This window comes from Amblyomma mixtum, chromosome 3, assembly GCF_055824585.1.
Source record: "Amblyomma mixtum isolate Tamu chromosome 3, ASM5582458v1, whole genome shotgun sequence".
Lineage (NCBI taxonomy): Eukaryota > Metazoa > Arthropoda > Arachnida > Ixodida > Ixodidae > Amblyomma > Amblyomma mixtum.
In genome coordinates this window covers 250,652,202-250,669,247 of record NC_143014.1, presented here as the reverse complement: position 1 = coordinate 250,669,247, position 17,046 = coordinate 250,652,202, and the positions used below count along the sequence as shown (strand labels likewise).

Below are 17,046 nucleotides of genomic sequence, written 5' to 3'. Positions count from 1 at the left end.
TGTACTGTTTTTCTTTTCAATTCTTCACCCTTTTGCACTTAGGTACTGCGGAGCAACTACAGTACCATAGCAGGCGAATGCCACTGTGTTCGTGCTATTCATGTCACGTGCCCCCAGGTTGCACACGAGCGGTTGGTCGCTAAACATATCATACGCCCAGAATCTCTCGAAATTTTGAATGTAGCAGCTTTGAAAACATGTCATCCGTGATTTGGTACATATGAACCGGGAACAGATCAATGAGGTTCTAGGGTATCAGGCAGCAAGCACACAGACCCCGAAGGTGTGATATCGCACGCTGCCTGTGACAAAGCTGAGGTTTACTACAATGATAGCATACATTTGCCCGATACAGCCAGGAAAGACAGCCCAGGGGGTGCTTGTGCTCAGTGGTGCCAGAAGAATAAGTGCAATGACTACATTTAGCACTGGAGATGAAAGTAATGATAGCCGTGTCGGGGCTGTCAGTGACGACAATGAACATGACGCTCATTACACAGTGATCAGCCATTTATCCTGTCACCTTCCAAGTTTTTTCTCGAATACTGCCAGTTGGAATGCACTCAACGTGCAGAAGTGCACCATATTATGAAGCCTATTTCCCATACTAATGCATTATCATTATTTGCTTAGTCCAAGTTGTCGAAATAAGAGGCTCCCATTGCCTGCAAGGCTGGGCCCTTGGAAGAGCAAGGTCAGAAAGAGGAGTGGACCAACACTGCCATGTACAGTTGCCCACGTACCTGTCTAGACCATTTCGATGCTGTGCACTTCCGTGCATTTATGACAAGTGTTGCTGCTTGGTGAACCCGATAGTACTGCTTTTAAAAACATGAGCTAAACACAATCCATGGGGATGTGCATGAACAATCAGATAAGGCTCCAAGCCCTAGGCCACTTGCAAATGACACAAGTGTACTCCCCGGTGTGTCGTTAGAGCGTTCTAGACAGGTGTGTGGATGACTGCACCAGGTAAGTGTTATGCTGCTAGTTTTCATGGGTGCTATCCTTTACTGCTGGCAATGTCAGTACAGTCATGAAATTTATGAGCGTAAACATGGCAGCGCGTGGCAAATAGCCTCCAGCCCTACTTGTGGCGATACACGGCGGCGCTTTCCGCAACGTGGTGGAAAGGGTTACGCCGCGTTGCCAGCTTCCGGCAAGCCGAAGGACAGACCTCCCTTTCCACTTTGTTTACGAAAGCGGCCGCCGCGTATCGCCAAGAGTAGGGCTCGAGGCTATCTTCCACGCACTGCCGTGTTCACGCTCATAAATTTCATGACTGTACATTCAGCTGCCTAACCTTGCCCCTTTAAGGGCTGTTCTGGAAAACAATTTTTCACTTCCAGAGCAAGTATGGATGCCAAATGTACCACTGTACAAATCAGGCCTTAACATGCAATCTATAAGTGAAATTTGTAAACAAACAGAAAGAATTTTGAAAAGAGGTCAAAGTAAGAACTCTATAGTCCCCTTTCAACATGCTCGGCGGCACAGCACCATGGCTACTGAGCCACTGTAACAAGTAATATCAAGGCTTTTAGAAACACTGTCAACAAGAAAACAAAAGTCCACGAATTCTGTATATTGCCTGATTTCAACCACACTAAGATAAGTTTATTACAAATAGCAATCTGGGTACAAATGCATTTTTACACATACATGCTGCAATGGTTTACTGAGAATGGTATCCTGCTACCAAGTGTGAGCCAAAAGGTTTGGTTCAAACCGTGGCAACAGCATTCTGACGGAGGTGAAATGCAAAAGCTTTCATGTATTGAGACTTCAGTGCATGTTCAAAGCTGCAAGCAGTTAAAATTGATCAGAAGCTATCTTCTACTAAGGCATGCCTTATTGTTCAGGTGTGGCTTTCGCACCCAAAAGATACATTATCTTTGTGGAAATTTTTGTATTTCCCTTCCCACTAATTTCATCAAAACAGGGCTAACACAATAACAAAGGAACAACCTTGTGCATCCAAAGCCAACAACCTACCGTGCCCTAACTCTTATGCTCCTAAGAATGATGCTGAGGAATTTCATAGTAGTAAAAGCCGACGGTTGTGCATGCAAAAGGCAGCTACAGAGTACAGACTTGACAACTCTACTGTTTAGGGCCAGTACAACTGAAAAATCACAGCCCACTCATGCCCATCAGTGCTGCAAATAAAAAGAACGACATTGAGAATTACACTCACCTATGTCTCCAAGGTGAACCAGGCAATGCTGACAAATGTACAGGACAGATGACTTCTTTGGTTTTTCAACATTAGCGTCATCCTGCTTTTCAACTGCAGAGGGAATGCAATAAGAGGAAAAATTTTCACCACCTGACAAAGTATCCTTGTGCGTGCATAACAAAAAAACAGTATATTTTGAGTTAACTCACAGTGCAAGATGCCATAACTTAAGTCATTTAAATGGCATTTGAAGCTGATATCATACATGAAGCAGAGCTTTCGGAAAAGCTGAAATGAACAGAAGATACAAAGGTCACTCCCAAATCAGAAGGGGCCTCCCCACATCTGCAGACATGAGGCAGGTAAAAGGAATTAACAAATCACTATAAAAAAGGAACAGGAAGCTGTACCTGAAGGTAAAAGCCACTAGCTGTTTCCAGCAGAGATGCGAGCATTGTCTGTGACTCGCCATTTGCTCTTTCCTGCAAAAAAATAAACATTGCACACAAATAAAGCAATCGCAAACAACGCCCACAGCCATTCACACAGCAGGCTCATGTGGCAAACGCGGTGATCTGAATAGCCAGTTCAAGAAAAAGGCAACACTGTTAACATACACGCGATCCCAACACTTGCATGTTTTTGCTGGCAAAATGCAGTCACTAACTTGGAGCAATTTTATAATGGTTAGCCCCTAAAGTACAAATGACTGCAGAATACAGAAGAACATCCTACCCGAGGACAACCCTTAGAACATACGAAATGATACTAGAAAATTAATCTATGAAAGCACATCTACTAAGACAAGAACAGACTTCTGGACAAAAAGCGCAGTAGTGCATGCAAATTCAGCAGCATAACCCTTGACCCAAACTCAAAAGGTCGTCTTGCATACCTTCTTGTCGGATGTTTTGGCCTGGAATGCTGCAATAGGATTCCTAAAAGCACTGTTCCAGAGTTCCTGCTCCACTTTCTTGTCCAGTGCAAACTCCAGGTCGGTCAGAAGTAACCCTTCTAGCAGCCAGCAAAGCCGTGTGCGAAGGTGAAAGGCCCTGGCATTTCGCGGATTGTCTTCTGCACACGTGACAGGAAACAACGCTTTGGGCACAGCAAAAGAAACCAAAGATAAAGAAAGGGGGAAATAAGCCGACCAGTTGAATGCATGTGAAGGCACAATTTACACATGCCTGCATTTTGCCATGCAAGGATGCAGCTTCCGTACCTTGTACAGTTGGATAAAACATCCAGCAAGTTAGTGTTGCAAGTAAGAAAACAAAAGAGCCGATTTTCTGTCCACCATACAGGCTGCCAGCTGTTACACTTGCATATGCTCATATTTCCTTCAAATTCCATTGACTCAAGCACTAAAAATAAAGCTGAACCTGGTAGGAAACTATGATAGGATGAATGGTAGACCACTATGCTGGTAGATCAGCATACATTTGAAGCAACTGCTAGAAATGACTGCCAAAGACAGATCAGTCATATTAGTTGCTATTTGCCCAGTAGGAAGCCTATGATACTGCTCTGAAAATACTTGCTGTATGCCGCCTCACATTTGAAATCCGTGCCATTTTTCATCACTCTGTCAACTGCATTATCACTAATCATGCGCCGCCGCGGTGGCTCAGTGGTTACGGTGCTCGGCTGCTGACCAAAAGACGCGGGTTCGATCCCGGCCGCCGCAGTTGAATTTCTTTGGAGGTGAAATTCTAGAGGCCCGTGTACTGTCCAATGTCAGTGCACATTAAAGAACCCCAGGAGGTCGAAATTTCCGGAGCCCTTCACCACGGCGTTCCTCATAGCCTGAGTCGCTTCGGGACGTTAAACCCCTATAAACCAAACTAATCATGCTCCGTGGAGCAGTTGCTAATGGCTGCATGCTTTCAGCATCATCGGCAGACCAGCAGAGGAAGCCATAGTGCTCTCAAAAAAACAAAAAGAGAGACTTTCACCACAGAGGTGGTTCAGAAACGTTGAACCAACATATACGGCACACATACTGTCTTGCACAAGAATATGTGACTTCTGCATTCCAAACCTTGAGTCAGCCTAAGCCAGTCAGTCTGGGTGTGGCGCGTGTGACAGCAAGAGCAATGTCACAACCAAGAAAGCTGCTTCACTTTGTTAATTTGGAATGCAGTCATATGGGTCCCTTATTTTTTTCCTTTTTGCTACTGCTGTCACTGGCCATGGAAATAAACACACATCCTAGCATATGCAAGAACCACATGAAACAGTATTGGCTGCAGCAACGGCTGTGCCGCCAAGGCAAAAACCAAAGAAGTGGGCATATCTTATCACTATCTCGTGTCCACACGCTACATTCACTCATGCAGGCAACTGGTGCGACTCACATTTCACTGTGAAAAACCCTTCTCACCTAATGCACACTATGCACTGCTTACACCTTAAAGTCACATCATGAATTTGCAGTGATCGTGAATGGTGATGTTTGTGCATTATTGATCATAATGTCCTTCATGCATCGTGAATAGTAACGCACATGTACTTATATTTCACTCTGATCATACTTCACTGCGCCCTTACAATACACCCAATTTCACCTATTTCAGCAACATCACCACCTTTGCCTCAATGGAATATGCAAGCATACACAATGAACCCCAAGCAGGGCTTATAGCCAGCTGGCAGCTATTTCAAAAGTGAAAAGCACGAAGCATGGAACAGAATGGAAAGGACAAAAGCTGAGCAAGTACTTGTCATAAACCCTTGCCATGTAGTCTAAGTCTCTTGTGCTTTGTGTTTCGTTTTGCACTTTTCACTTTCAAAATATGGATCACCAAGCATATAATACACTACAGATACTTGTAGCTTTAGACTTTGAAAAATTGCTGCATTTCTTAGCAACTTCTCTTCCAAACTCTGTGTTACCATTGCTTGAGATATGCTTTTTGAAAAAAAGGTATCTTCATTACATCAATAGGGGACATTCAAAATTCCGCAAGTGCGCTTTCCCGCATTACAATTTTGCCCCATACAAGATGGCTGATCATGCGTGTCCAGCTGAAATAAAGCAAGAAGGGCTGGTTTTTGTTTGATTCTTTTAAAATATGTTTCTTACATTCTATACACACCCTTAGCATATGTCCTGTAGCCCTTGCAGTTTTTTTAGAGGAGTCGACCGTCTTGTCTTTGGCAACATAGTTATGTGGGAAAGCGCACTTGCGGAATTTTGAATATCCCCTATTGGCAACAAATATAATGACAAAATTAATTAGTTAACAATATTTAATTGGCACATAACCTTAATACAGCCCATGAGTTTAGTACAATTTCTGTTTAGGAACAGGATGAGAAAATAAAACAGCATGTACAGCAGAACACAAATGAAAACAAACAAAAAAATTCAGAAACTGTAAAGAAGCTGACAAACTACACAGCTTGCCCCCCCCAGCGGACCACCACAGGGAAGCTTTTAAAATGAAAATAAATATACTCAAAACAAGAACAATAGCCTCCAAGGCAAGTAATTCACATGTAAACAAGTCTTGAATATTGAAATATGGCAAAGGAACTCAGGCTATGAGGGACGCTGTAATGAAGGGCTCGGGATAATTTCAATCAACTGGGGTCCTTTAATGCGCACTGACATCGCACAGTACGAAACCTCCGGCATTTCACCGTTATCAAAATGCGACCACCATATCCGAGACCAAACCCGCGTCTTTTGGGTCAGCAGCCAAGCCCCATAATCACTGAGCCACCACAGTGGCTGAATACTGAAATATGGATGTAACTATCTATTCATTTACAATGCTACCTGACATGAACATTATGGGCCTCCATTGCAGTGGTTTCTAACCTGTTTACCCACATTCATCCACATAGTGCACCACCAATATGTGGGTAACACTTGGGTCATTGGAAGACCTAGTTGAGTCCCATGGAAATGACCATTTTACGCCACGTGGTAACTCGGAGCCGATATTTTTGTCAGAGAATAAAATCACCAATGCAGAATGCTCATTGTGGTTCGCACAGACTTCCAGCCCAACGAGTTGGTTGCAGTGCACTTTGAGCTGTGTGTAAAACAGATTACAACAAAAAGGAACAGAAAGGCAGCCCTGCTGGGGCTTAAAACTGTCATGTTTGCAGCAGCAGCTTGTCCATCAACCTTCACAAGCCATTCTCGGAGCATGCTTCACATGCAATGTATGAGCAGCGAGCGCTTATTTGTTTAAGATTGTTGTTACAGAAGCCTCAGTACTACCGTGGAGTCAATAAGCAAAGACACGTTCACTGCTAAGAACTGCAGAAACTGAATGAAGATGGCAGAAATACCGCTGCAGGGCAGGTAAATGTTGTGTACTTGACAATGCTATTGCAAACACAGAGTCAGAGCCTATTAACAACACCAGAGCAACACCTTCAGAGCATTAGTAAAAGCTGAAAACTTCATTTCACGTCACATGGAAACTTCCACCTAGCTACACTTCACAATGCTTCGCCGTTTGTATCGCCATTGGAAGCATATACACCTTAGTAGCCGCTTCGAAATAATAATAATAATACATGGTTAAAGACAATTCTTGAGAACTGTTACGTGGCGGAACAGTATATATATACCGACGGCTCGATCACAAAGGCTCACGACAGCTGCTTGGAAGTGGTGCCGGGTGGCACTGGAAAGCGCGCGCGGCGCAGCGTTCGAAGCCTTGCTTTAACCCCGAGTGCATTCGAGGATACTACATATCCCCCCCTTTTTTACCTCTGTAAAACCTTGTACCTTTGTAAAACAGAACAGAAATAAGAAAAGGTATGCAGCAATTCTACGCGACAGCACTTTTTGGAACACTTTGACGACCGAACGCATGCTCACTACGAACTCGGCGCGTATTCGAGCGCTACCAGCGACGCGCGTCCTGTCACTAACACCTGACGCAATGATCGACCGTAGGACACAAGATGCAGAACTGATATCGACAGGCAATAAAGAAAAAGGCATACAGAATACATGCATGCTGCCAACGGCACTCTTGCATGCTGCTTTCATAGAAACGCAAACTTTACGCCAGCTGCGCAATTTCCAGCGGCTCAGCTGGCAAGATAAGACTTACCGGCCAGGGCTGACTTGACACTTTCAGCCTCCCTGGAGAAAAATGCATGCCACAATTAGCATGATTAACATGGCGGTTAACATGCCACAGTGGAACAACGAGAACCACACAACAAATAAAGAAAGAAGTAACTATGGCCAAGAAGAACGCAGACGCGCTCTTCGTAGCCACAGAGTAAGCAATGCTCGCACAGACAGCTTTTAGTTACCTTGCCAACCAGTTCATAATAATGTGCACGCACGAATCACTTGAATGGATTACGGTTTATGTAAGGCGGTGAGCGCTCAACGTAGGTTCCAGCGCTAGTTGGCGCTCACCGTTTTACATCACGTTTGGAACACGGCAAGCGGCAGGTAATCACTCGAACGGATGAAACGTTGCTCTAAACGCGTGCACCCCCTGCCCCTCGAAATAAATGTTCCGCGTTCATCTCCTTTCACAAACCACAGCGAAAGAAACACGCGGTCATCGTACGTATACTACATGCAACGTTCGAAACAGAAAAAAGCGCGACCCTCAACGAACGTATACTACACCGGTAACCTAAATAATGATTACTTACTTCAATATTTCTGAAACGGATGCCTTCATTTCTACGGCGTTAAAAAAGGCGGACAGCACGTGGTACAGATTGGTTCAGGCGCAGTTTACAGCCCTATACAAAAGACTACAAACACTAGTACCCATCTTGCGACCGTCCGAACGTTTACAAACACACTCGACAACCGTAGACTTTTTCTGAACCGCCAAGTACAAAAACCCAATATGGCACCCTAGAGGGCGCTAAATACTTTACGCAGTGAAGCAAAATCAATAATATAAAGCACTCAAGTTAAATAGGTATAAATAATAAAATGAAGCAGTGTTTCATTTAAGTTCAAGAGCTGTATATTAATGTATAACTGATATGTAAATTGAGAATACGTAATTTTGCGTGTCGCCATATTCAAAAGACGAAGATCCATCTGCTTGTACCACGTCGAGCTTTTTCTGAATTGACTCCACGAAGGAGGAGGTTGCCTGCGCCTGTGGCATTTTGCTTTTCTCGTCAGAGCCTTTCATTTGTTGTTTTCACTTTGTCGCCCAAATAAACGCGCGCCGCAGAATGCTTCTCCCAGATAAACGGGAGCATTGTTCGAGCTCAAATTTCGCACACAAATGGCATTTGGTCGGAAGAATTGTTTTATACCCATTTGTTTGGGGTAGTTACTTGATTCTATCAGAAGAAGTCGGGTATTCACATCATCTGCGGCGACGACGAAGAAAATTAAGCCGATCTGTCAGCCATCGTATGGTGGCGCCATCTCGTTTGTCGGCCGTGGAGATTCGGCAAGGGCGGGGGATTGGTTTGTTTTGCATGAGGTTTGAAGACGCTTTTTCAGCTGCTTTATCGATGGTCACAATAAACGTAGTTTGGCCAGAACTCCACAAAATTTCAAGTCTTTGGTGAATTGATTCTAAAACAATTTGGTTTTTTAACGTCCCAAAGCGACTCAGGCTATGACAGACGTCGTAGTGAAGGGCTCCGAAAATTTCGACCTGAGAGCCCATTCTGCAAGACATGGCATCCCAAGAGTTCTGGTCACAGATAATGGCCCACAGTTCTCCAGCGAAGAATTCAGCAGGTTTGCAGCAGAATGGAATTTCGAGCACGTCACATCAAGCCCAGGCTATCCAAGATCAAATGGCATGGCAGAATCCGCAGTTAAGACTGTGAAGATGCTTCTAAAGAAAGCACATGAAAGCAATAGTGATCCACAGATGGCGTTTCTCAACTATAGGAACACGCCACTACAGCACTTGAAAGCGAGTCCTCCAGCTTTTAATGGGCAGGCGCACGCGAACCACAGTCCCAATGACAACAAAGCTACTGCAGCCGAAATCAATCAACGTCGATAAACAGCGGAAAGAGACGGACAATGGTGTTCTACCACGACAGGCAAGCAAAGGATCTGCCACCTTTAACAGAAGGACAACATGTCACAGTTCGGCCAAGCCCACAGGCCACTTGGGAAAAGGGAATAGTGACCGAGCAGTGCGGCGACAGGTCCTACAAGGTACAGACAGGTGACAGCGTTCTGGGCCGAAACAGAACACACATAAGGGGCACAGCAGGCCACATGGAAGCACGGTCTGACGTTCATGACGGCACCCGGGTCATCTCGAACTGAAGATTTCCAGTCTCCAGTGGCCACGCCGTCGTCCTCTTCACCTCAGCCAGTCAACTGGCCCTCACAAGCACCTGCCTGGCCCAAGAAGTGTACTGCAATATACCAAGGAGGCTCCACGACTACGTTGTAGGGTAGTCGACTCACAAAAGGGAGGATGTTACAATATACGCCACGAGATGGCGACACCATACCGTGGCTCTTAGGGCAAAAGGACGAAGAGACGCCGGGATAATGAAACATAGGGCATTATGGGGGTACAACAAATATGAAGTACTAAGAGGTATTTGGAAAGGAATAATGGTGCCGGGACTTACTTTCGGCAATGCGGTTCTGTGCTTAAAGGGCCCCTGCCCACCCCATAATCCCAAACACTCTCTACCTCACTTTGAGCGAGCCTCCTCTCCTTCCATTCCCTCCTCGAAATTTTTCTCTCCCGCTCCTCGTCGAGTAGGCTCGGCAAGGCAAAATCACCCCTTCCTTCTCCGGTGTAAGCCGGAGGCGTGGTGTCTGTGGAGTGCGTCACAGGGCGACGTCATTGCCCCGTCTTCAATAGAATTCTTTTCTTGGTTTTTGCTTTTTCTCCGCACACTGAACGATCGAGAGGCTCGATCGGCTCGACCACCTAGACTTGTTAGCGAGCGCATCCTTTCATACATCTGTTTGTCATTCCCAGTTAACGAGCCACCTTTTCATTTTCTTTTAGGCCTCCCCACCGTTTCACGAGCGGAGGGGCGGAAGTCGGTTGTGTTCGAAACACACGGCGAAGCGCGGACCCGGCAACCGCCCGTTTGCTTTTCTCCATGCGTGTTTGTGTTCTGTGTGTTTGTGTCTTTTCTCCGCTCCAAAGCATATGTCATTCATTGGAGTCAAGGCGTACGCAAGATGCGCGAAAGATAAGCGGTGTGTGTGCGGAGCGGTCAAGTGGGCGAGCGAGGGAAAGGCTCTGCTGCACTAGTACCTAATTAAAACCTTGTTTTGGAGGGCTTGCATAGAAGAAAAAAATCTGAGAAGGGAGCGCGTACGCAGAGCGTCTCGTGAGGTGATCACGGCGGGGGGAGGGGGGGGGGGCGAACCAACTCCCTCAGTTTCACTATTTTTTACTTTTTATGGCTAGGGTTCAAGGCTGTCGCCGCACGCTCCCTCCGCAGTTTTTTTTTTGTTCCTTCATGCGGGTTTGTAGGCATGAGCCAGAACAGAAGGCGCTGCGGAAAGCCTCGTGCAGACGACGCGACGCCAAGGCTACGCCCAACCTTCTCCCGTCAGTCAGAACGATGCACCAATGGAGTGCCTTTAGCGAAAGTAGCCCCCCTTGACGTCAGCGGGGTTCAGAGTAGTGGGCCGGGCCCGTTTTTGTTGAAGGAAAGAACGAGCGGGCTTTGATTTGAATTTTCGCAGCTTTTCGGGGCGCGCATGGCTCTAGTATTTTGCAGAGGTTATCTTCGATGCCTCATCTATGCAGTGGGCTTGTTTTTCAAAAATGTCCGGACCCTGGGCAGTGGCCCTTTAAGGACAGAAGTTCAGTCGAGATTAGACGTAAATCAGAGAGCTGTTGGAAGATTAGCACTAGGTGCCCACGGCAAAACCACAAACGAGGCAGTACAAGGGGATATGGGCTGGGCATCGTTCTGGGCACGGGAAGCTAAGAGTAAAATACTATACACCATTTTACGAGGAGCGGGCAGGAGAGGGAGAAATACCCTCAAACACGTGCGCTGCGCGACACCCCACTGTTGCCGTCCTCCCCTGGGCTGATAATCCGGCGCGCGGAGCAACGTCCGCGGCTGCTTAGCTACCGGTCAAGCGCGTGTTTGCGTCTGTACAACAAAAGCAGCAATGTTGTACGAAACACCAACGTCTTCTAAACATCATTGTTTTATTGTCGGTTGCGGAAATAGTCGACGAAAGTAGAAAAAAACAAACGCCCCCAGTATTTACGTGCACCATGTTATGTGAAGGTCTCAGCACGTCTGCGGTGTCCATTTCTTCACCGTTTTTCCGCCGGTCCCGAGTTGCATTGGCAGTGGGCGTAGTTGAACAAAAAATACTTGCGCCAACAAAAAGCTTAAACGTTAGCGCACTTTGTGAACGAAATGCAGACAGAAACAAACCCACTGCCTGTGCCTAATATCGGGCGCGGAACGAAGCGCAACGCCTGGGTTACCAAACTGTAATCTGTGCATAATTTTAAGAGATCAAGTAATTGGACGGCCTTGGCAAAGTTCTTTTAATTCAGCAGTACACTATGTGAGGACTTCACAAATTCGGCCACTTCGTTTCGGCGCCCCACATGATCGTCAATATCGGGAGGGTGTGGGGATCGCCACCTGAAAAAATAAACATGTCGTTAGTGCAAAAATACTAATTTAATTTGCACAGCATGGCATGAATAGAAGCGGCGACATGAACTTTTACCCAACTGCAAAGTGAGGAAAAATGCAGCCATGGCAACGTAAGATGAAAAAATACACGGCATGCACAGGACGGTAAACTCTGCCACGCAATGTAATAAATTATTCGACTGAAATCGCATCGAATGCACTGTAAAAAAATCCACACTATGCATAACCGTGCCAGAGATACAACAAACGCAGCGACTTGAGCAGTGCCCCGACCCGGTTGAGATTGGAATTCTCAACACAGGTGCGGCGATTCTACCTGTCAGTGTAAGTGGTAATAGCGTTCCATTAGCGTGCCAACCTATTAGATCGTGTAACTGCACATTTTCTGGTATTTGTGTACCAGTGAGTACTGGCGGGAGCGGAGAAGGCGAGAATGCGAATTGCTTTCAGTCAACTGGCTTGTATCGCTCGTAGTACGAACAGCCCTACGCAAGCGGCAGGAGGGGCCGAATTTCAATTTCATCGCTCGTATCTCCGCAAACAAACATTCTAATCATCAGAAGTGGATTCGTTTCGGTCATGTACTCGCTGTTTCAAAAATGTTCAGTTTGTAAACGGGGTACTCTGTCGCAAGCTCAGCATCTAAACTGTCACACTCGCCATGTCCAAGCAGGCAGCGAGAGAGTTCATGAAAAACTGCGCTCCACGAAAAACTAGATATTCATTGCTCTCCTGCGATCTTGTGTTTCAACACATTTTGCTTTCGTTTTTTCTAACATGCAACACCGTGCCGTATTCGCCCTACAGGCAACCGGCGACAAAAAAGCACGCGTGAACTGCGAGCATGGCACTCACCGATGCTGATCGTTCGCTGCGTTGAGGAATGGTCGCTTGCTCCCAGTTGGTTATTGCAGGAGCTAATGGCATAGCACAAACGAGGATGGACACGAGGCGAACGCCCACCCAAAATTTCTAGGCTTGGCAAGAATAAAACGGGCGAATGACACTTCCAGAGATCGCACGCTGCTTCGGCTGCAGCCCACCGGCTGCAAATTATCAGTCCAAGATGGCGTCGGCGGTAGGCGGCGCTCGAGTAAAACAAACATGGCGGCGCCCAGGTATCGAAACTAAAATCATGTATATGAAGAACGCCTGAGGAAATAGACCCTTTAGAAAATTCAGTCTGGCAACTCGGCAGGCATCATCATCAGCAACTTTCGTCGGCGCTGGGCGCCATATTTTGGGCACCTTTGGCTGGAAGACGCGCAGCTATAGCGCTCTGCACAGCCTTTGCACTAGTTTCCACCTTGTGGCATGTCTGGTTGCGTTTGCGAAAGCGATGGCGGAAAATTTGCAGTGGTCGAGGGACCTGACTGTCATCCCGGGCGGATTTTCGGAAAGGCTTTTGGACTCCTCAGTGTGTTCAACACACATGGTAGGAGGCCTTAAGAAGTTAATGTAATTGCCATGGAAAAGTATCAATGACAGTTATTGCAGGTGTAATGGGTTTTTCGGGCACAGAACACAAAACACAGCACGGCACAAAGAAATAAGCGCGGAATGGCATTCACCGACAGTCAGCGGTTCCAACAGCACCCACAGGAAGCATGCGCTCGCCGAGAGCAGTCCCGCTGCCGCGTGGGCACTTCTTCGTCATTACACAGGGAACTTTTTTTCTCGGACCTCCTATCCGAACCTCAAAAACATAAGTGCATACTGAACTCTTACCCCGAAACGTACAGTTCCTACTGCAAGCATAGTCGGAAAGAAGCCAACAGCCATCGAAACCCAGGAAAAAAAGAGGGAAATGTTTTTTTTTAGTTTGATTGGGAAAGTAACTGTATAATTATATTACGGTTTCAAAATAATTAGAAAATACTCTCGAGCCGTAACATTACGAGACTTAATTTCCCATTTATCAAACCCATAAAAAAATGGCAACATTCCCCTATGCTTCCCTGGTCTCCGATGGCGGCTGGCTTTGACATGTGTGCTATTTTCACAATCTGCTGTTCTTACTAGCGGTCTTGTGCACATGCCCCGCGCCAAACAAACAGGTCACAAGTTGTCGCATTTTCCAGCTTTTGACGGGAAAATTGCCACTAATACACTGTTAATATCGTGAGGGTACGATGTGCGAAGAATTGCACAAAATATCTTACCATTTCGGCGTTCACTTCATTGCCTTCGCACTGCCCGTTGATTGAGCGGTGAGTCGGCTGTCGTACGCTGTCCAAGAACCTCAGTGTTCGGAAAAACCTCCACTTTCCAGTGTAGGCCTCGTCGGCTGCCTGGCCACTTTTTGCGGCGAGCATTTTTTTCCTCTCCAGGCGGTAGGTGTGCCTTTTATAATTAAAAAAACGTCTTCAGCGATTCTGCGTGAAATCAAAAAACAATCATTACCCATTTCAAATAAATGCTCGCTGGATTTCATGCAGTATACGTACTGCGTGAAAGTACAGCGTGTCAATCATGCTGCATGTTTTACGCAGTAGTTACTTGATCGTCACTTCGAGAATTATGGCGAAATACATAAGGCTACAAAAAAATACGAAAAAAATTATGCGAGGTACATTTGGAAATTTACGAAACATCACATACCTGTATTGTGGGCGCGTAGGCTGGCCAGTGTTGTCATTTCTTCACTTATCTTTTTCCACAACGCCTGCTTCAACTCCGTATTTGAATAGTCATTGCGAGCAACGTCCCAAAGTGTTGGGAACGGCTCAACAAGATTGATTTAAAAAGGCGCCGCGTCGTCACACAAAGTCATGGCGCGCACGTGGGGGCAGCAGTACAACGGCCAACGACCACCAGTACACAAATGCACGTGTGCACGCATGCACACATGGAGGAATTTTCCTTCCTCCAAGTTTCGCTTGTAAACAGTGATGCTTACTCCGATGCGACTGTCGCAAAAATTTGCGCAAAAAGTAGCAGGGTGGCCAGACAACGCGGTGTTTCAGTCTGAATTCGTGTTGGTTCCCCGCCAGAATCTGAAAGCGAAAAAGCGCCTTGCATTTTCCGTCCGCGTCGTCCGCGGACATGAGTTGGTTGGCCTGAATCCGTGACGTCAAGTCACGTGATGTGCGATTCGTCCGCGAGATCTGCGATTCGGTCAGTCGTGTGAATCCATCTTTAGCTATGCGGCGGATTAATCGCGCCACCGCTTCTATCGTGTGTTTCAGCTTAGTGAGTGTGTCATTATTCTTTCCATTTGTTTGTAAATACAACCTCAGTATTCTCATGGTTTGTACCTCTTTGATGGATCGTCCATTGACATAGACGTTTATTTGCAGGGGGAAGTCGTAGTTCTCCTACCTCTTTGTTTATGTCGTATCATGAAGGGTGCAGATTTTTGCTGTGAACAAGCGAGGCTGGATTCCCATGCGCATGCCTCAGTGATGTGCACGTGTTTTCTACGTAGCCTTTGCATCCTTTGGTTACCCAAAGTGTGATGTCATCTGCATAGAACGTGCGATGTAGGTTTGGTATTTGTGCCAATTGGGGGGAATTTTGATGAGGGAGAGGAAAAAGAAAGGGGACAAGACGGAGCCTTGTGGTGTTCTTTTGGTTCCTGGTGTGATTGGGGCAGACTCTACTGTCTATTGTTCCGACTGTTATCACTGCTGCTCTGTTAGTGAGGAAGGATCGGATTAAAGGGACACTGAGGAGAGCTCTATTGATATTTTTTTATAGCAAAATCCGATAGTTCGGCATTTCATGGCTTTGTTGCCACTTGGCCGGCAGCGAAAGATGCATTTATTTCTAAGAGATTTGGATTCGAAGTTAAAATAGTTTTTCCCACCGCTCTGATTCAAACTTGGGATTCTGCTATGACGACACAGAACTAAGTGACGTGAAACATGACATTCACATGACGTAACGCAGACTCCGTGATTTCTGGCCGCCAGCAGTGCGGCTCACATGGAGGAAGGCGGCCCAGCAGCAGCCGAAAAGAAAGCTACCGCCGGCCGCACGTTGAAGGCATCTATCGGCTATTGCGGCCGTCGCTTCGTTTACATTTGCACCGGCGTTTTGCCAGCGTTACAATGGATCCCGTTCTCGAAGTCGTCAACGAAGTTCTCGCAAATAGACGCCTTTAGCATACCGTGTACCTTGTTACCGTTAGCGGAATACCGGGAGCCCCCATACCGCTGAGAGCAAGCGCTGATTGGTCCCGGCGCTGCAGGAGCGCGCGTAGCTATCGGGTACGTGGCGCCATCTGGCGACGTCAAGGAGATTTGCGCATGCATTTGCTGCGCCTCAGTGATTCGTAGCTTCTCGTGTCCTAGTGTTGCTATAATTATTGGTTCTAGCAACACTGTTTTGTCCTATGACGCCATGAAGCTTGTACTTGCGAGTTTGGCCTGTGGCGGCGATACCTGTATTTTGGTTCTTGCTCTTTTCTATGTTACAGGAGCTTTGTTGTCAGTATGAATGACGTTTTTGTAATCAGGAGCTGGTATTCTGTCGATGCAAGTCAACTTCAATTTCTCCTCAGTGTCCCTTTAAGTTGTACGTCCTTTCTTCGGGGTTGATTTCTGACAAGTTTGTCAAAGTGGCCTTGCGGGTGATGTTGTCGAAAGCTTTAATAAGGTCTAAACCCAATATTGCCTTCGTTCCGGTTCCCTCGTAAGCTTCAATTATATAGTTGGGCCATGAATCCTAACATTATTTCAGGTAGGATAGGTTCGTTTCCTCCGCATAGTTTTGGAGCCTCTCGAGGATGACATACTCCATTAGTTTGCCTAGGCATGATGTTAATGAAATGGGGCGTAGATTCTCAGTGCTGAGTTTCTTACCCGCTTTAGGAATAAAGTTGATTTTCGTTTGTTTTTACTCTTGTGGTATGTTGCCTGCATGCCAGTATTTGTTCATAAGGTCTGTAACCGCCACGATTGACGTTGTGTCTAAGATCCTGAGAGTCTCATTTGTTACTTTGTCTGGTCCTGGCGCAGATGCCCGCAGTTTTCCAGTTGCGTATCAGACCTCTGCGTCTGTGATGTCTGCATCTAAATTTGAATTAGGAGTCCCCCGGTAGTCTGCTTGTATGGTATACCCTCATCCGTGTTTGGATAGCGTTCTGCTAGCTCTTTGATTAAGTCTTCAGTTGTACCTTCACAATTATGTATGAGTCTGAAGAGCTGACTTTGTTGCACGGGACGTGTTTGTTCTGGGTCAAGCAGGTGTCTTAGAAGATGTCATGTCTTCTTATTTCCGAGCTGTCCATTGATATGCTTTCACATATTTGGTTCCATTGTTGTGTTTGGAGT

The 17,046-nt window shown here is 46.3% G+C and overlaps 1 protein-coding gene across 6 annotated transcripts in view; it reads right to left on the bottom strand.

Annotated features, from left to right (window-relative positions):
- LOC149354321 (uncharacterized) overlaps window positions 1-7,972 on the bottom strand; it is an 80,716-nt gene extending 72,744 nt beyond the window's left edge. For 5 of the 6 annotated variants that reach the window (XM_089583275.1, XM_089583279.1, XM_089583276.1 and 2 more), the window contains exons 1-6: window positions 7,823-7,972; window positions 7,261-7,292; window positions 3,075-3,253; window positions 2,590-2,661; window positions 2,389-2,467; window positions 2,198-2,290 (exon numbers count right to left, since the gene is read on the bottom strand). In XM_089583275.1, the coding sequence (XP_089439401.1) occupies window positions 2,198-2,290; window positions 2,389-2,467; window positions 2,590-2,661; window positions 3,075-3,253; window positions 7,261-7,292; window positions 7,823-7,851 (484 nt within the window). In that variant the 5' untranslated portion in view covers window positions 7,852-7,972. Of the gene's footprint in view, window positions 1-2,197; window positions 2,291-2,388; window positions 2,468-2,589; window positions 2,662-3,074; window positions 3,254-7,260; window positions 7,293-7,468; window positions 7,693-7,822 lie in introns of those variants that run through there. The other variant, XM_089583277.1, reaches the window with a different exon arrangement.
- Window positions 7,973-17,046: the final 9,074 nt, after the last annotated feature.